We start from the raw sequence: 20,777 nt of genomic DNA, 5'->3' as shown, positions 1-20,777 counted from the left end.
GGAGTACTAAACATGGCAATATAACCCCCAGCTGTTCCAACTGACAGCTATTTGCTGTCATTCGGTTACGAGCTAGACATTCTGCATATGTGAGTTGTATGCGTGTGGTTTTGTGTGTGTTTGTGCCAACGAATGCCAAAACAATAGGAGCAAGCGAGATGCAGAGCGAACGCGATAGAGAGCCATACAGTCAGTTCATGAGAAGAAATCACACATCCGAACGACATACCAAGTTGTGTGCTGTAGGAGAAAAAAATCTCCACAGGCTGGCAGGCGCTTGCCACCAACTTTCCGTCAACATCGTCTATACTAGCAACGGGTCCGTGGCAAAACTTTTACGAAACATATATCCTCACCTTTTTCAGTGCAACAATCGTAAACCGCGTGCATAGGTGGCTGCATCCGAAACGTAAGGGGGAAACAGACACGTAAAACTCATCGGTGTCCGCGTACGAGTTAAAATTCGCTCCCCATGCAAGCACGCACCTGTTTCGCCCGTGCGTTGTAATCTGGCCAGCAACACGATATGATAGTGGTGTGCACTAAAATGCGTGTTGAATATGGCCCCCCGCCCGTTCGGCGAGGGATCATTTGAGAAGCAAATGCAAAACCAAACGGAAACGCATCGTTGTGCTGTGCGCTTGAAGCACCACGCTTGGAACGAGGTTGCCTTTGTGGGCAGTGTGTGACGTTGTGCGAAAGAGGTGCAAAGGAAGAAAAGTGTGCGAAAAGAAACGATATGAGTGTGCAAAAAAAAACGAAATATTTGGAGCACACACAGCACACGAAATGGCCCACCAGTAGTGTTTGTGTGTATTATATCGCGAGCAAAATTTCGCGAGTGTATATTTTGTGCAACAACAACGTCGCGGTTACACGCATCTCGCCCCTCAGTAGCCTTTGGTTTTATTTCCTCCACACCATGCATCATCGAGCGGTACTGATGACCTCGAAAGACGAAAACATTCGAAGTTTTAGCAGGGGGGAACACCTATGTAAACCAGAACCATCTCAAAACATTGTCGCTCGTTGTAAATAATAATCGACCATATAACATCGGGGGGATAAATACATGCAAATATGCAGCGTGTGATTCCACATAATATCCGCATAGAAAGCATTCCAAACAATAAAAAGTGTATGACCAGTCCTGCATTTCTCCATATGAAGTCACGAAACTGTCGTGTCTGACGATATGCCAATGCGTGTGTGTATGTGCGCGTGTTTGTGTGTACGCGCGATAAAACGAAACAGTGTGCTGTGTGTGTGTGTATATGTCTCTGAGCAAATGAACGACAATAATAATAACAACAACGATGGCAGCATCAGCAACCACAGAGATTCCGTTCAGTGGAAAACGTCATCCGTCATGTCTCGCGGGAGCATTGAAGAGAAAAAAAGAAATCACATGAACAAAAAGAAAAGAAAACAAAAGAGTCAACGGACCATTGTGACGAATGGTTATGTTTTTCGAGCGCAGTTTTCCAAATAGGAGGAATCGATTTCATGCGATAATCCATCCACAGTTGGAAAAGTTGTAGCTTAAGCAAACTACATTCATCAACGCGCGAGAAGGAATTCCACATGTGACTCCTGTTTGCATAAAACTTCGAATACACGCCTTCTTACGAGCGCAGCTATGACTCATTCTTATACCATCACTCCAAACTGCCAAACGGTTCTTTGTTTCGTGCTACACGGTACATAAATCTTCGATCGGCAGAATCATTTTTTAATTCCAGATACTTAACTGTACCGTATCCTTTTTTCATTCGTGAAAGGATTTTTATACTGTACCAGCGGAACGGTATGAATACTAGCACGTACATATGTTTAAACAAAGGGAGGTGTTTTTTTTACGGCCCTGTCCCATTCTGATAACGAATTGAACGGCGCACCCCGTTGCCCAATGTCGTCGTTACCGTGATTTGCGATTGATAAGCAAAAGTTAAACCACGAATCCGCTTTCCTGCTACAGTTTGTCATTTTTCCAGTATCCCTGAGGGTTGATTTTGGGGAACCTTCGCTTAAATTGTACCCCGTTTACGTAGTAGGCGATTGTTGTAATTGTCTCGTTTTGTTGGTTCGTTGGTAACGCATCAAGACAATCGTAGTAATCGAGATTGCTTTAATGAAAGAAGAATATAAGGTTGAAAAAATTCATTTTAATGTTAATGATTCCTCTTTTTTGTAGGATTGAAAAAGTGTTTATAAAAGTTTAGTGAAATCATGCAACGTGAGTGTTAAAGTTTAAGGATGCCCAATGCCGTATGAATATGTTCAGTTCATGTTGGATGTGCAGTGAAGATAAGAGATCGAGAGCAAATCAGTGAGCAGAGCTTATCAAGTGACGAATTCATACGTCTCACCTCCGTATCCGGTACAGGTGGTCAACGATAAAACAGCACCGAGTCGAAAGAATCGGTAGCATGCTTTATGCCTGTCATCGCGTGAAACCATATTAGAAATAGTAAGTGTATGTTTGTGCCACACTGGAATGGAATTGCTATCTTCAACGCTAGATGCAGCATCTGAATGAGCTCACGAGGAAGTAAACTTTCTTCGCCACAACCCAAGTAGTGCGTTGTAGTAGCGAGCAGTCCCCGTGTGTGTATTAAGTGAGCGCTTCTTCATTTAGCCGCCCCCCGGTCACCGGTGCGCATATAATTCGACCGATCGATTGTACCGAATCTTAAAGCTGACGGCGCCGCGTAATCCATTCGGTGACACCGTTCACATCGATCCCGATCGGATCGTGTTGCGGCGCGCAACGGAAACCAGCACGACGGCGGCAACTAGCGTTGTACCTGCGGTGCCAGCGAGGAGCAAGGCCAAACCAGGCGGTGAGTAATCCATTCGATCGCGGCTGCCTACGGGCATTGCGGCCCACGGGACCCACCTTCTCGCCTGTCGGCGTATGATGTACGCGCGCATCCCCGCAAGTGTGTGATGTCGCGTAAACGTATGCGTCGTCCGAGGCGTTGCGATGATGGCGCGTGTAACCATGGATATCGCGCCCACATGGATGAAGGCCACGCGCGTTGCTTTGTATGTAATGATGCTGAGCATAAGCGAACGATGACGAAGCTTTTAGGGTTGAATGGTAAAGTGGGAAGGTGCAGTGGTGCAGGTTAAGATTAGGATGGAATCAAATACTAAAAGATGATGATCAATATGCATCTTAAAATCTATTGAATCATTCCACCACATTGATCGTAGACCACGCTTATGTGGCTGTGGTACAGAAATGGGGAAACATTAGTAGCCATTGATGGTCTTATAATATGGAGCTTACCGTCAATTTTCGTATTTATCGAAGTACTATCGAACTGCAGGATATTTATTTTCTTGAAATGTTTTCTTCAATAATTTTTTTTACACATTTTTGGCCGGTTTATTGGATTACCTTCAGCTTAATTCAGCCTAATTCAGCTAAGACTATTTTCACAGTGGTTCGACTTTTACAATTGTTGCTACGATGATAGTCTATCAATAGATTTCTTGATGTTTGGACTACTGCAACACTCACGGTCATCTCGAATCATTCAATTCTTATTCAAATTCTGGTTACGACTGGATATACCTACTATTCCTGATAATCAAGACTTCAATCGCTTTATGTTGACATTTGAAATGCAAATTATCATAACATTATCAACACCATGCAGATTCGCTGAACTAAAAAAAGCACCTTTATATTCGTTGCCAGCTTTCACTAACCCATTATCGTGATGTAAATATATCTTATATGATTATTTTTTTTTAAATTTTATATTCCCATTCTAAAGTTGAGGATTGAATTAAAATTTGAAGCATCCCATCCTCAACCATTGAATGGAAAACTTCCCGTCAACGGTGAAGTTGTTGCCTATTGTCCGTTATGATAATTGTTACGATAAGTTGGTTTTTGTAAATGAATAGATTTCGTATAATAAAATCGTTTTGCATAAAACGAAGATAGAAACCAATGGCTCAATAACCTTTGTCGGTCTAGGCCAGCCTCCATATGCTTTCCATGGCTTCAGCATTAGGTGGTTCATCTAGATGAAAATTTAAACCAAAATCATATATCAACCTACAGCAAATGTTTGATCAACTCTCAAACAAACAAAAAACCAGCTCTTAATCTAGAATGGTTTTATAGCTTTGTCAATAATTGTTAAGCTACATACGACCGAAAAGAGTAAAAAAAACCCGAATTCTTACGCACTTAAAGTTGGCAAGACAGCTAAAAATAAACTTTCTTAATAAAAAAAAATGTTGAAAAAATACGCGAATACTGCATGATGAGTCACTGCCACGGATGAGGACATCATCTGCGGGAGGAATGCCCCCGGATCGTTTGTCCCCCATCACTCCACAAAATGACACTCCCATCAATTGACTCATGGTTGAAAGCATTATCACCAGCGCCGCCACACAATCGTACACTTCCGGTGTGTGTTGTCTGCTTCACCCCACACTAGTGATAAAGACAGTCGACGATTTGGGGGGGAACTAGGGACAGAGTGTTATAAGTGGGTAGTAATGTAGTAATTTTATTGTTTTTTTTTATTTTACTCGCTGTTTCTTAGTTTTGAGGTGATTTGAATCCAGAAGATATAGTAAGGATTAATTTTTTGGAAGCTAATAAGTCAAAGTACTGAATGCTACTTTTGATCAAGCTAATATAAAGTTAAGCGAGGAAAACAGGCGTATTAATGCCAGCTGCTAAACAATCTTTATTTATTACAATAAAATAATATCTGTTTTTTTAATTAATTCCCTCCTTAACGTTTCTAAGCTATGAGAATTTAAGGTCGAGTGTGGTGTTAAAATCGTTTCATATTTCAATTTGCAATACTAATTACCTGATGCTACCTTATTGCGCCTCCCACCAACCCGACGGCTCTGGTATCGGATAACCGAGGTTACTCGAACAGCCTTCAACATTTCCCATAGCGGCAATCGGCATTTTCAGATACCGTTTAGTTGCCAACTCCGTTTTTGTATACCTACATTATTTAACAGCTGCCGGTTTCACGCACCGCGAAATGGCTAATTGAAATCGCGAGGAGTTAAGGTCGCTTTCGTCGTAACCAAAGCTGCAGTAAGTCCAATCACTCCGTTTGATAAAGATTAACTGCATTTGCTGGGGTCGCCTTACTGCCTGATTGATGTGTGTGGTAGCGAAATACGCTTTCTAGTTGGGGTTGTTTCTTTCAAGGCATATTATCGCCAAAAACCTCCCCCAAAAACGCGTGATAAGATAAATCGTGCTACATTGAACGAAACACAAGTTTCGGTAGTTGATTTAGTTTTGGAACGCACGGCTTTGGCACAATGTAATCAATTTTGTTAGTCTCTAAATAATATTGGTAAATATTTCAAAAACTCTCCCAAGTTCGTTTACATGATTTAAAATCATATCACATTACTCTGTCCCGTGACGCTACGATGTCACCCGCGATGCAGCAGCTGGGGAAAGTGTTATCGCCTTTTAAAATCTTATCGTCCGTGTACATCTCTCAACTTGCTCAACATCGCAATGATGCCACCTTAACTGTCCACTCGAGATAAGGGCTGGTCTGTTCCCTTGTCTGCTACGCCGCACTGAAGAGCTGTTCCCAATTGGGAAACTTGTCCGCAACTTCGATAAAAAGGTGTACCAGATGATGGCTTGAGCTTTTTGCTTTTAAACTCATTGGTTTCCATCATGGTTCACCTGGTTCCATTGATCGAGTTGCGAGTCGTCAACAGTTTTGTTACAGTTTTGGACTCACAAACATCTTCAAATCGGTCGGCCGACGGTGGCAGATCTCTTTTTTATATACCACGGATGGCACTGGTGTTTGTCTGCGTATTGGCGCTAAGTGTCAATCAACCGATCATTGAATTGATAAACGCTGGACATCGATTTATTAGGGCAATATAAAGACTAAAGGTGTAATATAAAACCATGAACTCACAAATGAACACGAAGAACGTGAAGTAGGTTTGTGTACATTTTTAAAAATTGATTTAATACTGTTTTTAGTTCAATTACCGAGTTAATTCTTTTTCTTCTCTGTGTGGAAATCCCGCGCCACGACTAAGGAAATCAGCTTCCTGGGCGCTCCTTGGACAACTGACAGCCATCTGTCCGTTGAGTTAGTTATCTTTACGAATGAGAATGGAATGTTTTTGTTTTTAATTTCCAACACTGCATAAGTATTCCGAGGCAGGGCATTCATATGATGTCAATTAAACATTGCAACAATTATACATCGACCATCCGGCCCGAATCGTTACACTCTATTGACAAAAAACTACATTTGATTCCTTTGCTTCTCCACCGTTTTGTCCAATGAATAATACGTTGGACTGTTTTGTCGTCCAACACCGAATCGCATACGACCGTGTGTACCCGATTGATGCCTTTCGCACGTTCACAGCCAAATGTGTGTCACATGTTTATTTTGCATTTTGCCGATTGCCGACATCCGGAATTCCTCCGATTACCACTGATCAGCATATTCAGCAGCAAAACAAACGATCACTCAGAGCGCTTCCAGCTTCTGCAGCAGCGTATTATCAACGGTTTCTCCTGTCTAGGGTGTGTAGCATCGTTTCCACAATGGGAGCATTTGGGGAATCAGCTATACCAGCCCGTTGCTCCATAGTTTGGTCGCCATTTGAGCAAACATTAAATTTCGGAAGGGAAATGAGTTCTCCGACAAAAAAAAAGTTCGATCGTGAAGAAAAAAGAATACCAAATCGTGACCGTGGTCATCGTGAGAGAATGGAGGCTCATATTATATTTTGGATGCGATGAGAGGAGCGTTCAATTTTGGAGCATGCGAATCATAAAATAGACTCGCTTTTTCGCTCAAAACGCTTTAGTGTTCCTTTAATGTTTTACCAATAGTTTTTAAATAAACAACATATATAGAGAAAAGTTTTTATAAACTTATAGTCAATTGAAATTTAGCTGATGGCTGTATACGTGTGCTAGTGATGTCGTCGATTATGATCAGCTCATAATAAATAATTTTTAGGTGATCCCTATCACATAATACGTAATGATTTTCGATATTTCTCACCTAAAGTTCTAAAGAACGGCCTGGTCGTATTGCTTATGATCGAAGACTAGGATAAAATTCGATTTAGTTGCAAAGACGTTTCTTTGTACGAACTGTGAAAGAGTCCTTATTACAAGCATGTTCGGCCGACTCAAAAATGGTAATCCATATTTCCTTTTTTACCCTTTTTAAAATGGCTAGTCCAGACTAGAGAGGCTTGAGAATTTAATATCTTCACAACATGAGAAAATTGTAAAAATATTGTCAAAAAAATCTTCAATAACGCTTCTTTTAAGAGCGAAATCTAATTTGGGTGGTATCAGTTAATGTCCTAAGATCTTCGGGAACTTAAATTCATCGAAATAACGATCCCTGATCGTGCTAAGCAAAATGTATTGTAGTATTATTGACAATTATTACATTTCTTGGTTTCCAATTGGTTCATATTATCGTATTATGGCGATTTCGAATGAATGACTGATTAACCAGACCTCACCTGACGTTTTCCTGGCGAAAGGATTGTTATTAATAATTATTTATTATTAGTTATTAACATAAATGTTATTCCTAAAGAGTTAACAATTCATATATGTATGGTGGGAAAGGTAGAGAACAGTGAGCTATGGGAAAGTATTAGATATCAAAAGGAGATGGTATGTGCAGATATATCAACCAGTCTTCAATAACATAAAGCCAACGTATGACAAGAACCCGCCAACATTGAACCCTTCTGAAATGATAAAAATGATAAAAAATAGTCGCTTTGTTTGTGGCTTGTATCGTTTTCAAATTGTATAGAGAAATTGAGGGTATATTTTTAATATACAGAATCGTATACTACCAAAACGTGATTGGTTTCCAAATTATGTCTTTCTGCATTAACCAGGGACTCTAAATTATAATGTCCAACAACACTACATAATAACTCAACAATACGAAAGGATCTTGATTTAAATCTCGAATGAACTAAATGTTGCTCATAAATATTTAGCTTTGGTAAATTCTTATTATAGTTAACCATTTGCCAAAGCAGATCAATACTGATATCAGAATCGGATTCTAAAATCCTTCATTACATGCTAGGTGTTCAGTAGTACCAGTAACATACCGCGATAGTTGATGCTCTATTTCCGGGGCTATTCCTCTAATTGCCGATTCAATATGAGTTTGATTTAACTGTAGTATTCGCGATTATGCAATTGCAGCACGAAGGAAGTTTTCCTCCAAATACCGCAGTACCACCAAGATACCGAAACCGACTCTCTGTTCTGTCCTGTCCTAATGGACCCCGTTCATTTGCTCTCAGAACGTGCCATTTTGAAGGAAGCAGCCCCGTACTGCACTGTTGCCTACTTTTTGTTATTTTTGTGGGGAGGTTTGATAAAGAGTCTCATAATCTAATCTCACTACCTACAAATGGAGAAGTGGTTTTACTACTACCACCAGTACGTTTGCTCAATGCCACACCACCAGCATGGCTAAATGCCAAGCTCCAATGTTCACGATTGGAATACCAAAGCTATTTCCTTTTTTTACGTTTGTCGAACTGTTAAACAATTTTAAGTCATTAGCCTTTATTGTGCCATAAAGAAGAATGTACTACGTGCTATAAGTAAGGTAAAAAACTTTCGACCTTGCAACTCTAAGGAAGAAATTTTCTTTCTTTTTGTGAATATGGCGCCGAAAGACAAAATAATTGATACTAAAATACTCGTTGATATAAAATTGATATAAAATACTAAAATGCTCGTTTCTTGAAGCGTTCTTATAGGTTTCCTTTTTGGATTTTCTTCTCCATTCCAGCTTCCTGAAAAATGCCTCCACCGCCGCCGCCTGGGCCGCCACCTCCTCCAGGGCCACCGCCACCGCCGGCCCTGAAGCTTGGTGGCGGTGCGCCACCGTCGGGCGATGGGCGGAATGCGCTGCTCCTTTCCATCCAGAAGGGGACCAAGCTCAAAAAGACGGTTACGGTGGACAAGAGTGCACCGGCCATCCAGGGCAAGGTAAGAAACTGGCGCTATTTTTCGGAATAATATTAAAGGATTACTTTCATGCCTATTTCCAGGTTGCCTCTGATGGAGCAGTGACAAGAGCGAATAATCGGGCACCAGGTCGGCCATCGGGAGACGACAGTGCAGTTGCATCAACCGGACCGGGAAATGGTGGTCAACCGAAGCTGGGAGGATTGTTCGAGGGTTTGTCATCGATGCCGAAACTAAAACCGGTCGGTAGTAGAACGGCCACCGGAACAGGTAAACAAAAGAACAGTTGTGTAGGACGATGATATGCTTTCTGTGCTTTGTGGTGTTGACCAGCAGTGGGTAATATGAGCCTGGTCGGTTGGGATGATTTGGACGTGAACTGACGTTTGCCCTTCGTGTCTGTTACTGATTGCTCGTATCCGGGCTGTACGGTGCAGGTGATGTGCAGTAGTTCAAGATCATCCTCCCGTATCACATTCTGCTGGTGCATTGCGGGATGTGTTTTGACTAAGTGAAAGCGATCCCACCACGATACCCTGAACATGACACGAGTTTCATTCTAACGCGTCCTTTTTTGGTCTTTCTTCACCCTCCTCAGGAAACGCATCTTCGGTAGGATTACAGCAAAACAAAACACCCTCGCCGGATGCTTCGAAGGGCTCACCGATTAACAATGGACGGGTAGGGAATGGTGGCGGTTCCGCAGCCCCACTTGACTTCTCCGACGAGCTCGCGCAAAAGTTAACGCTCAAAAAACAGAAGCACCAGCAGCAGGGCAGCAATAGCAGCAATAGCAGTTACAGTAGTAGCAGCGGTAACCCTCCCACAGCGGTGCCGAACGAAACGAACCTGCGGCTGAACCGAGGACCACCACCGCAACCACCAACATCGATCCAACGGGTAAGCTAACGCTCTGAGCCATGCCCTCCCGCATCGGTGGGCCTCAATTATAGCCCGTATTGTGTGGCGGTATGATTACATTTTGCTCTACCTTTTCCCCTTTTAGCCTTCCGGAGACAACGCGTCGTCAAAGACGGCTGCAGCCTCCAGTCAAAAAAGGTGCGTATTTCGCGACACTCTTCCAAAAGCGCCTAATCTTATCGGCGGGTTAAATAAGCTACAGAGGGATATAATTCCCTGTTAGCATTAACTAATTTATTTATGATTTTTCAATACTGCAACATGATTTGTACAAACTTTTTTTTTGTATGCATGTTGAACAGCATGTGTTCAACTGGAGCTAAATGACATACGATCGCCCTCTCTCAACAAATCTCGATCGGAGAATTTAGGGCTTCAGTTTCGGGATATTCGCTATTCGCCAGTGTAGCAAAACGTAATGAAACGCGCGCACTTCTACACACCATCCCGATGTGGGAGAGAATTTATTTTTGGTTTTGCGAAATTTTTCTACTTTTCTGTGAGCTATGTGATTCGCCACTGAGTGTACGGGAGATATCCGAATGGTGTTTATGTTTACACCATACTATTTTTAACGCATTTACGAGCAAGAGAGGTATCAATGCGTTGAGATAATTATGTGCTTACATGGTAACGTTTTTGAATGCTTAATTTAAATGGGTGACGCTTGATGCTATAAATACGTATCGCAAGCAAGATTAAGATTACAATACAGAAGGAATGCCAGTGAAATGTTTGTTAATTTGCTTGTTTTTTTGGGTTTAAATTATTTATAAAGCTTGTGCTTTCGTGTGCCCATTGTTAATTTCTTTTTTTCTGTAAAATTGCTAATGAGCTAGTTACGTTGCGTTTTCTCTTCTTTACTTTGTTTTATATTATTATACTGTTATATTTAAATTTGCTAATTTGCTACATTATTTTCCCGCCTTTTCCTTTCCATTTTTTTGTGTTGAATTCTTTTAAAATCATCCATGTTTGCGTATATGCCACCATATGTATCACTGTGTATCATAATGTTCATACCATTTCCCATCCCCTTTGTTCCTTCTTCGTTTGCTTTTTGGTATTGGACCGTTTTGCTGTTCCGGTAAGTATAGCCAAGCACCTGCAACACCTAACCACCACCTCAAGCTGGCCGCATCCAAACCGTCAGCAACGAATGGACCGTTTTCCACCGTCAACAGCAGTACCGTTGCCGTCTCCACTAGTCCCACAATAAATGCAACCGGCAGCGCACCGATCGCGAATCGATCTGCCCTCTTTGGTGGTAGTACGACGGTTCCGACGGCGCCCCATGCCATGGGCAATGGTAGTGTGCCAACGGCGGCAACGGCCGCAATCCCGGTGGCACCGAAACCGGTACCAAATTATGGCAAACCAAATCTAGCACCGAAACCCCCCGGTATGCAGCTGGTAGGGATGACCGGCGATGGCGGAAGCACAGCGCGACCAACCGTGAGTCGACATCAGAGCATGCGAAGTCCAAGGTAGGCCGAGTGAAGTATTCCCCTTGAACTGACTGACTGGAAGGGATGCAATTCGTCATACGGAAGCATACACATTCCATGCACCGTAGTGGTTCAAGTATTTTTTTTTGTACAGAAGAGAATCCGTTTAAAAAATTATTTGATTTTGGTGTGAGTAAACGAATGGGTAGCTTTTGTTGCATTGGATTGCGGGTGTTTTCGAATGCAAATTTGTATTAAAAGTGTAAGAAAAATTAGACGAAAAGGCTCATTGTAAAATATTGATAGGATATGTATTGCTTTACCGTGCTTTTTCTGATTGGTGGATTGGTTTTATTTTAGGTCTCCACCGGTTTCGCAAACGGCTCCAGTCTTTCCTGCCAATCATTTCGGTACGATGCGCGGACCACCCTCGTCAGCGGCCATGTTCCAGTCGTCGGAATCGATCGTACGACCGATGCGGGAAGTAACGGGTAATGAATCAATGGATTTCTTGTTTTCGATGATCCACACGATAATTCTATTATAAAATTTCACGCAGGTCGCCCATCTGCACCACCGCCAAAGCCACCCACAATGAAACCACCTCCACCGCCCCCGGTGCGGAGCGTCAGCAATACGAACCTAACGCATCTGCCACCATCGCTCAGCTTGGCCCCATCATCACAGGATACTACCGGAACCAGTTCACCAGCGACTGAACCGACCTCGTTCGGTTCGGTGAACAACGTATCATCGCTTACGCTGGCTGATGAACTGCGGGCAAAAGTCTCGAACGCTAACCTGTCGGTTGGTGGTTCATCCGCAAACTCCATCTCTACCGGTAACTTAAGCGTTCTCGGTGGTGGGACCACATTGACGAAAGGGGGCAGTTTGAAAACGACGGCAGCACCTCCGCTACCTCCCCATCGAACAAGCCCAGCGCCACCTCCCCCGGTTCCGGTATCGACAGTACTGGTAAGAATTATATATACGTGCAATAATTACAAATCGGCCAGATGTGACCGATTATTATTTTGTCAAGGAGAAAATTTTATAAAATTGTGCACTGTTTAGGCTTTTGATCGCATTTGTACTGCGTATTTTTTCGATAAATATTGTCCTTATCCTGAATACGACTGAAATAAGTTATGTTGATTAAATTATATTTATAGCCTATGGTGAATATATGGTGTTTAGTAGAAGAGCTTAATTTCTTACTCCACCAGTACAGATAAGAGATAAGATAAACGCCGTTGAAGAGTGTTTTGCTAATGTGTAACAATTCGCACAACCCGCTCTTGGTTGACGTTGCGAGTGTCTACGGTGTACTCTGTTGTATGTACAATATTCTACAATTTGTTACTTTTGCTCGTTTTACAGAATACAAGTGACGCGCCGGTACCACCACAACGAATTTCGTCGATCCGTAATTCGACCGGGAGCGGTAGCTTACCGGCAGTATCCACTGTTACTAGTAGCAACAACAGCAGTAGTCACAATCAGAGTCATCATAGTCAAAGCAGCACGGTCATTATTACGAGCACCACATCTACCGGCGGCACTCTACACCGTAAGGACACATCGCTAACGTCCGTCAGCAGCAGTTCATCGACGGTGACGACAGGTGGGTCAGCAACGACCGGTGTTACACTTACTAAGATGCCGTTGCCGGAGATAGACCTCGAGTCGAAGTATGCATTCTACTTCCACAAGGTGACGGAGTTTCCGCAACCGATACCGTTCCTCAATGTGCCGAAAGTCTATCAAAGCGAACTGCGCCAACAACAGCAATCTGCCCAAGGTGCACAGCAGCAACCGCATCGGCAATAAGGCGCAATGCGTACGTCACAGTGCGGAACGATCAACCTAAGAGAAAGATGTTTAATGTGGTACGTACATTTGTGAATGGTTTCCTTACCCTAAGCTTCTTTAACAATTGTTTTCCCTTGTAGCACATCGCATGCTGACTGGAAACTGGATTGGGGAAATGCATATCCGGTAGGAAAAACAGTATTTACGGTAATACGGACGTCGCAATGCACATATATACTTTCATACACACGCATATACATCTATGCTGGAAGGAGCAAACTGACGTGATTATTAAGCTCAATCAATTATTACGTATATCATATTATCCATATACATTACCGATCGATCGTGAATGCTGTGAAGCAGCGCGAACGAAGAAAGAAGGTAAACGTGATTTACATATGCATTACAACACCCAACTTAACAACTAGGTGTGGTGTGATTTGCCCGGAATCAGAGAATTATAAAGCCGACACACAGACACACATACGTACACAGATGAAATTCTCTTACAGCACAGTGAACCAACCTAGTAGCGCAATGGAGTAAAGGTTAAATTTGTGGAAAAATCACCAAACCATATCAAAAGCAAAAGCAACAGTAGCAAAACATTCGAGAAAAAAAAACAAAATAATTAAAAGTATCTAACTAAAAGCAACAATACCGCAAACTAAATCTACTTAATAATCTAAAATTCTTTAAACAGTAACATAATATTTTTCGAGGATCATAAATTGAACGTTGTCTTAAAGTGAGAGAGAGAGTAGACATTTGGACGAAATACATGTATTTCATTCGAATGCAACGAAATGTAGAGAAACAAAGTAAAGTGTATGTAAATAGTGATACAATCGGACGTTGTTGATTTTTAGTTAAAGATTCGTTTCAAAATTTAGCAGGATGTAGCTATAAATCGTATCTAGGATTATCGGAATAGACCGTAAACTAAAATCACTGTTACATGTTGCGATAGTTGCGATCGTTTTCAACCGTTTCCACATCCTTTCCGCACATTAATACACATGTTTACCTCTTGTATGTGTAGGATAAAAGGATTCTTCCCCGAGAGAAGACCCAAAGTGTCTCTGTCCGCACGAACCATATCGTTTCAAGGCAGCCTTCCGACCGCGGATACGCTGCCGTATGAAGCGACCTATTATTTAGTCATTCGTATTCGGTTAACAATTCGAAAAGGTAGGATTGAGAAGAACTTTTATGTAGAACTGTCTCAAAGTGTCGGATTGGAGATATGGTAAAATGCACAGAAACGTATAAAATACAGAACCTTTATTGGAAGAAAGAATAGAGTGAAAAGGGTCGAATTGTTTTTATTTTAGGATTCATAACACAAAATTAACAAGCAATTATCGATGGAACAAGGAGCGGCACAACGTTAACCGGGTGGGGCAAACAGGGGTATGGGCAAAGGAATGTTACGTTGTACAATTCTACTAACACAAAGCAATCAACATCGATGTCCATCGCGGTATACACTATAGTTGCTGGCATAGCAAGCAGTTGAAGATCGTGTTGTATATGGTAGAGAATTTAAGCCATTGGGGAACAATCATTGCAAAAACAAAGGACAAATAAGACAGAACAGTGAGTTTCGGAGAGTGGAGAAACAATTTTAAATACCGTGTTGATTGGTAACAGTTTGCGCAATAATGAGCCTCGCTAGAAAACAAAACAAAAAAACGGGCACATTCGGTTTTCGTTCACATATGCGAAAGCTAAAAACGATGGCCATGAAGCATGCATATGGGTGAACTAAACCGTAAAGTTCGAACCAACCGAAAGCGAAGGAAATCTGAAGCTAAGAAACAGGAGCGTTAATATATTCGTGATCGTGTTTCTTTATTAATCGCAATTTGTTATTTCAATCTGTTGTACATATGAATTAAAATCAGAACAATATTTAAACACATATGGTTCATAGATACCGGTGAGCGGCGATGAAGAGGAATGAAGTGTCAGTGCAAAACGAATCGACTGCGAACAATGACAGACAAAAAATTAAACAATATTAGGTGGATAGAGGACTTTCCATTACGTTTATTCATCCGAAAATAACCCTTTACCAATCCACCAAAGTGTAAGGGAATTTTCCACTTTAGTTTGTTTAATGGTGGGTTCCTCTGTTGCAGTGACGTCTGGTTCACCGTCCTCTACATCGTTTACTGCAGATGCAAAATGATGCTGACCACTGGCGGTGGCTATAATGGGGCTATGTGGATGAAACGAAACACCGTTCAAGCAGTCCCAGTGAATCGGAAACAATAGCTCCTTAGGTTCGTTTTCTTCCAGCTCGTCCAGGTTCCAGGCGTGTAGAATTCCGCGAGTATCACCACTGATTAGCCACTGTCCAAGTGGAGCAAAATCTAAATATATACGTTGATTGGTAGCACAAGTACGTTGCAGTGTTCGCACCGGGTGGGATAGATTGCGCACATCCCAGCACAGGACCTTTGGATCCTTCCGTGCACCGGTAACGAATAGTTCCTCCGTATTTGGTGCAAATGCAATACACGTAACACCTGCCGTATGACTGTTTTCTGGGCTATAATTGCCTACGGGTAAACATTCTCCTGAGCGGGCGTCCAGTGCAGTGATACTACGGTTCCATGAGCCGAACCAAATGGTGTGGGGCATAGATGATGCTATCGCCATACAGGAAGCGGTGGATTTGCTTCGCCAGGAGCTTGATTCCCGACCAGGTACGTTGATATCAAATGATTTTATCGATTTTTTATACCCGCCGTAAATTGTAGCCCCATCGAGAGGTGCAAAGGCAAGGCTAAGGGCCGCCTCAACTTCGTCATACTGGTCGTAACCCTTGTAAGAACAGCGCAAACTGCCCGTAAATGCATCCCACATTTGTATCGGTTCGTGCTGTCGTGATGCAATCCAACAGCAGGTTTCTGGTCGCCCACTGTTCATTCCCGGATACCAGGCACAATCATACACGAGGCCACCTTCTTTTACGTGAACGGCGGACGTCAACAGATCAACAGGCCGGTCCTCGGAGACGCTATCGTTGCTGTACAGATCGGTCGGCAGCTCGACAATGTGCATTCCGTCGTTATTGACCGTTGTAAGAACACACGTTCCATCCGGTGACCAATGGCATCCCTGCAGGTAGTTTTGTCTCACCGGTCGATCCCATGAACAGCGTGCTACCTCAATGCAGGTGTTCTCTTTGAAGAAATCATTTTCCGTCACACGCGTACACTGATCCGCTTCCGGAACGGGTTCATCAGTCTGCATAGGAACATCTTGTTCCTGGGGGGAGTTTGGTTCTTCTCCACTACCACCATCCGAGGCGTTTTCGATTCGATCCGTTTCGTCTTGGCTCATTTTCAAACGTAAACAAAACACGCTAGTACAACGCTAAAAAATACCTGCTACTGTCAAATACGCCGGTGATGAAAGCTGGCAACACTGTGAAAATGTTATGACAAACAAGGTAGGCTTTGCTGTTCGTATGTGTGTGTGTGATTTCGGACAATTTTCTCGTAAATGCAACGACAGATCTGGTATCAGTTGATCGCATTCGGAAGTCAACAAAGTTGAAACAGCGGTGCCGTAATTTTGGGGTAGCAGCCGAAGGAAAAACGCAAAAATCAAGATGTTCCACGTATCTCGCCTCGTTGTTCGTGGCCAAGCACACGTGAAGGTTTGCGCCCGGCTGGCCGCCCTCCAGTTTAGCCGTCACATCACCACCGGTCGCACGGTAAGTTGGGCCAAAACAGCTCCCCGACGCACTCGATGGGGAAATCAAAAGTTGGGAAATTACATAACTTAGGATCCATCTTTTTCATAAAGATTTAGATATTTGCAATGCGTTGCGTTTGGTGCGGCACAGTGAATTGACTAGAATAGTAAAGGAAATGATACTTATATACGCAAAAGCCCACCACCCATTTATAGTTTGTTGATAGGAATAGGAAGTGCAAATTTTCGCATCTATTCAAGTGAACTTTTTTTTTCCTTCGCGAGTGCTCTCATCCCAATTCACCCGGCAATCTGCTGGTACTTGTTTGATACCCTTTTGACAGCTGTTAGGAAAAGGTTAATTGCGTTAGCACATTTTGGATCAACATTTACATATTATATTCCGTTTTTAACTAAAAATAGTAGGATAATCAGTGAACGTTTCACCAGATGGAGGAACCAGATAGCAAAAGGATGAAAACGGTTAGTAACGTTAATCAGTTTAAGCGAAATCAGTTCTATACCACATATGGTATACCACATATGAAGGTACATATGGAATGTTGTGGTTAGATTATCCACTTCTTGTCCTGTGGTTCACGGGTTTAAATGCACTGAAAGCCATGGTGTAACAACATTGCTTACAACAATGTAACTTACTTGCGGGGAATGTATATGCTCCTTAATCTTCTGTGGTTAATTCTGAAACAAAACAAGGAAGCGGTTTTCTTTAGCGATAATGTTAAATCAGTTGATTTCAGTTTTAGCGTTCTACATAAAATGGCTGCTTTATTAAATTAGCATGAACACATATAGAACTGGTAATCGAGCGAAAAAAAATAAGTTTTATCTCGTTAAAATCGTTTAATCTACCTACTTTCACCGCTGCTGTTTCGCCCTTGGCAACGTTTACACTCCTTTCACCGTGGACCGGTTTAATCGAAGGAACATTTAAAATGGTACGCACGCAGTACAAAAACTCAGGCACGAACCACCACCACACAGGCGATCGCTCGTTCGTACGCGATTAAATTGTTCGCGAGTCGCGATGGATCCACCGCATCATCCTTCCAGCACACTAGACGCACGAACTGAATCCAACCAGTCTGCGAAGAAGTGTTCACAAGAGAAGACATAAACGATTTGTTACGCGTACGAAACTGTAGAAGTTTCCCTTGGCTCCAGCGAAGTGGGTAGCCTGTTGCTTGTATACGAAATAAGGTTGCTGTTGATCAATCCGAGTTCAATTCAGCACGTGTACCTAACAAGTTTTTATTGCGATAAACAGCACAGTGATAAATAGAAGATGGTAAATATGCAAATGTAAAATGCAAAAACACACAATTGTTAATGATTGGTGCAACATCGTGTTACTATGCAAGATCCTACTGTACAATCATCCGGCAGCAATGAACATTAATCAGTTTCGCGATTTATTTATTGAAAGGGCAAAACGTCATCGGTCAAAATGTAAATGTGTGTTGTTGCGATGTGTTCTTTTTTTCGGGCGTAGAAATTCCCTTTTCGTTGCGGTTTTAAGTCTCACTATGAAGTTTTAATTGAATATAACTTTCACAGCTTATTTGAGGTGGCATTTTCTTCAGGTTTTGTTGATTCTTTTTTAGGAGTAGAATAAACAAGTAAACCTACATCCACCAATTGATAACGAACGAAGATTATGCGGCTAGTAGCAGTTTCGTTTCATTCTAAAGCAAACATGACTGTTTTCATCTTCATGCTGAAACGTATTTATTCTGTTGTTGTTGTTTTTTTTGTAGGCAAATAAAGATGTAGGCTTCCGTACGGAGTCGGACACGTTCGGTGAGCTGAAAGTGCCGAACGATAAGTATTATGGCGCGCAGACCGTTCGTTCGACGATGAACTTCCCGATCGGTGGTACGACCGAACGTATGCCACAGCCCGTTATCACTGCCATGGGTATCCTGAAGAAGGCGGCAGCCCTCGTCAACAAGGAGTACGGACTAGATCCCAAGGTTGCCGACGCGATTTCGCAGGCTGCGGATGATGTGATCTCGGGAAAGCTGTACGACGATCATTTCCCGCTTGTCATTTGGCAGACGGGTTCGGGCACGCAAACGAACATGAACGTGAACGAGGTGATCAGTAATCGTGCAATCGAGATTCTTGGCGGACAGCTCGGTTCGAAGACGCCCGTACATCCAAACGATCACGTGAACAAGTCGCAATCGTCCAACGATACCTTCCCGACCGCGATTCACGTTTCGGTGGCTCGGGAGCTGACGGGAAATTTGCGCCCCGCCATCAAAACACTGCACGATGCACTTAAGGCAAAGTCGGACGAATTCAAGGACATTATTAAGATCGGTCGCACGCATACCCAGGACGCGGTGCCCCTAACCCTCGGTCAGGAGTTCAGCGGCTACGTGCAGCAGATGGCCTTCGCGCTGGATCGTATTGAAGCCGTGTTGCCGCGCGTATACATGCTAGCGATCGGTGGTACCGCCGTCGGAACAGGCTTAAACACGCGTATCGGATTCGCAGAGAAAGTTGCCGCCAAGATCGGTGAACTGACGGGATTGCCGTTTGTTTCGGCACCAAACAAATTCGAAGCGCTGGCTGCTCGCGATGCAATGGTGGAAGTGTCTGGATGTCTAAATACGATCGCTGTCAGCTGCATGAAGATTGCGAATGATATTCGCTTCCTCGGCTCGGGACCGCGGTGCGGTTTGGGTGAGCTGAGTCTGCCAGAAAATGAACCGGGCAGTTCGATCATGCCGGGTAAGGTTAATCCTACCCAGTGCGAAGCTATGACCATGGTCTGTGCCCAGGTAATGGGAAACAATGTGGCCGTCACTGTGGGTGGAGCGAACGGACACTTTGAACTGAACGTGTTCAAACCTCTGGTAGTCTCGAACGTGTTGCGATCGATCCGGTTGCTTTGTAAGTAAACGAGAAACGGATGGCGTGGTGTAGGGTTCCAATATTAATTTCCTTAAAAACTGTTTTCATTTTCTACCCTTTTAGCTGACAGCGCTCGCACATTCACGAAGAACTGTGTAGTGGGTATTGAGGCAAACCGGGCCAACATCGACAAAATTATGAACGAATCGCTGATGCTGGTCACCGCTCTAAACCCGCACATCGGTTACGATAAAGCTGCCAAGATTGCCAAGACGGCGCACAAGGAAGGCACAACCTTGAAGCAATCGGCCCTTAAGCTAGGCTACCTAACCGAGCAACAGTTTGCCGAATGGGTGCGACCAGAGAACATGCTTGGACCAAAGTAATGTCCCTATTTCCGTAAATGATAAATGGATCTTTCACGGATATGGTGCTGCAGTGATGAAAAGATGAAATATGGAAAACAAAACGAGAAAGTAGAAGAATGCATTATTTATTTACAATATGTGTAATAATGTGTTAAACCTTTGGTTTGGTGAAACGTGTATTGAGAAGCTAGCGAAGAAAATGCGGAATGGTACTTCCTACAGATTGGTGAGTTATTTTTTGAATAAGTTTTCTAACATCCGATCTACATACTAAACCATTTGGGATGTGCGGGTAAAGAACCAAAAAAATACAAATTTATAAATTAAAAACTGTCATACGTAGCGTGGTGTGCGACATAGAACAGCTAGCTATCTGAAGCTTGCCCATTTCTCGTGCAGATGGCGCTAATATGCACAAAAAAGGTTTAAAAGGAGAACAGACCACTTAAGGCCATTGTACACTGAAATTCATTTGAAATATTTTGTACGATTTAATTAAATGCGAGTCAGACTAAACAGAGGCCAGTTGTATCGAAGGTTACAAGAAATCCACATTATTTAACTTGTTTATAAGCGATTATAACGGCGCGGCTCGTCTCGATGATTTTT

The 20,777-nt window shown here is 42.8% G+C and overlaps 3 protein-coding genes across 13 annotated transcripts; 2 read left to right on the top strand and 1 right to left on the bottom strand.

Moving 5' to 3' along the window:
- The first annotated feature begins 101 nt into the window (after window positions 1–101).
- Window positions 102–15,118, top strand: LOC125760895 (WAS/WASL-interacting protein family member 1). 10 transcript variants are annotated; one of them, XM_049421477.1, is made up of 11 exons: window positions 102–189; window positions 2,195–2,843; window positions 8,844–9,043; window positions 9,106–9,292; window positions 9,621–9,922; window positions 10,029–10,081; window positions 11,041–11,430; window positions 11,752–11,882; window positions 11,951–12,366; window positions 12,772–13,280; window positions 13,344–15,118. In XM_049421477.1, the coding sequence occupies exons 3-10, from the start codon at window positions 8,855–8,857 to the stop codon at window positions 13,219–13,221; spliced, it is 2,118 nt and encodes a 705-aa protein (XP_049277434.1). In that variant the 5' UTR covers window positions 102–189; window positions 2,195–2,843; window positions 8,844–8,854; the 3' UTR covers window positions 13,222–13,280; window positions 13,344–15,118. The 10 variants fall into 10 exon arrangements, with proteins under 10 accessions (XP_049277434.1, XP_049277431.1, XP_049277432.1 ...); XM_049421474.1 differs by lacking the exon at window positions 102–189 and adding an exon at window positions 198–319; XM_049421475.1 differs by lacking the exon at window positions 102–189 and adding an exon at window positions 198–409.
- Window positions 15,119–15,229: 111 nt separating this feature from the next.
- On the bottom strand, window positions 15,230–16,676 carry LOC125760908 (telomerase Cajal body protein 1 homolog). Its single transcript, XM_049421497.1, has one exon. The coding sequence runs from the start codon at window positions 16,558–16,560 to the stop codon at window positions 15,259–15,261; it is 1,302 nt and encodes a 433-aa protein (XP_049277454.1). The 5' UTR covers window positions 16,561–16,676; the 3' UTR covers window positions 15,230–15,258.
- A 37-nt stretch (window positions 16,677–16,713) lies between these two features.
- On the top strand, window positions 16,714–20,305 carry LOC125760903 (fumarate hydratase, mitochondrial-like). Of its 2 annotated transcripts, none has more exons than XM_049421490.1 (3): window positions 16,714–16,936; window positions 18,696–19,839; window positions 19,924–20,305. In XM_049421490.1, the coding sequence occupies exons 1-3, from the start codon at window positions 16,832–16,834 to the stop codon at window positions 20,184–20,186; spliced, it is 1,512 nt and encodes a 503-aa protein (XP_049277447.1). In that variant the 5' UTR covers window positions 16,714–16,831; the 3' UTR covers window positions 20,187–20,305. The 2 variants fall into 2 exon arrangements, with proteins under 2 accessions (XP_049277447.1, XP_049277448.1); XM_049421491.1 differs by lacking the exon at window positions 16,714–16,936 and adding an exon at window positions 18,063–18,226.
- Window positions 20,306–20,777: the final 472 nt, after the last annotated feature.

The sequence above is a fragment of the Anopheles funestus genome, chromosome 2RL, assembly GCF_943734845.2.
Source record: "Anopheles funestus chromosome 2RL, idAnoFuneDA-416_04, whole genome shotgun sequence".
NCBI lineage: Eukaryota > Metazoa > Arthropoda > Insecta > Diptera > Culicidae > Anopheles > Anopheles funestus.
This window is presented reverse-complemented; position numbering and strand designations above follow the sequence as displayed.

Coding starts and splice junctions, on each gene's coding strand:
- LOC125760903 (XM_049421490.1), top strand. CDS start 16,832: ATGTTCCACGTATCTCGCCTCGTTGTTCGTGGCCAAGCACACGTGAAG. Junction 16,937..18,695: donor ACATCACCACCGGTCGCACG/GTAAGTTGGGCC, acceptor TTTTTTTTGTAG/GCAAATAAAGATGTAGGCTT. Junction 19,840..19,923: donor GCGATCGATCCGGTTGCTTT/GTAAGTAAACGA, acceptor CTACCCTTTTAG/CTGACAGCGCTCGCACATTC.
- LOC125760908 (XM_049421497.1), bottom strand. CDS start 16,560: ATGAGCCAAGACGAAACGGATCGAATCGAAAACGCCTCGGATGGTGGT.
- LOC125760895 (XM_049421477.1), top strand. CDS start 8,855: ATGCCTCCACCGCCGCCGCCTGGGCCGCCACCTCCTCCAGGGCCACCG. Junction 9,293..9,620: donor TAGAACGGCCACCGGAACAG/GTAAACAAAAGA, acceptor CACCCTCCTCAG/GAAACGCATCTTCGGTAGGA. Junction 10,082..11,040: donor GCAGCCTCCAGTCAAAAAAG/GTGCGTATTTCG, acceptor CGGTAAGTATAG/CCAAGCACCTGCAACACCTA.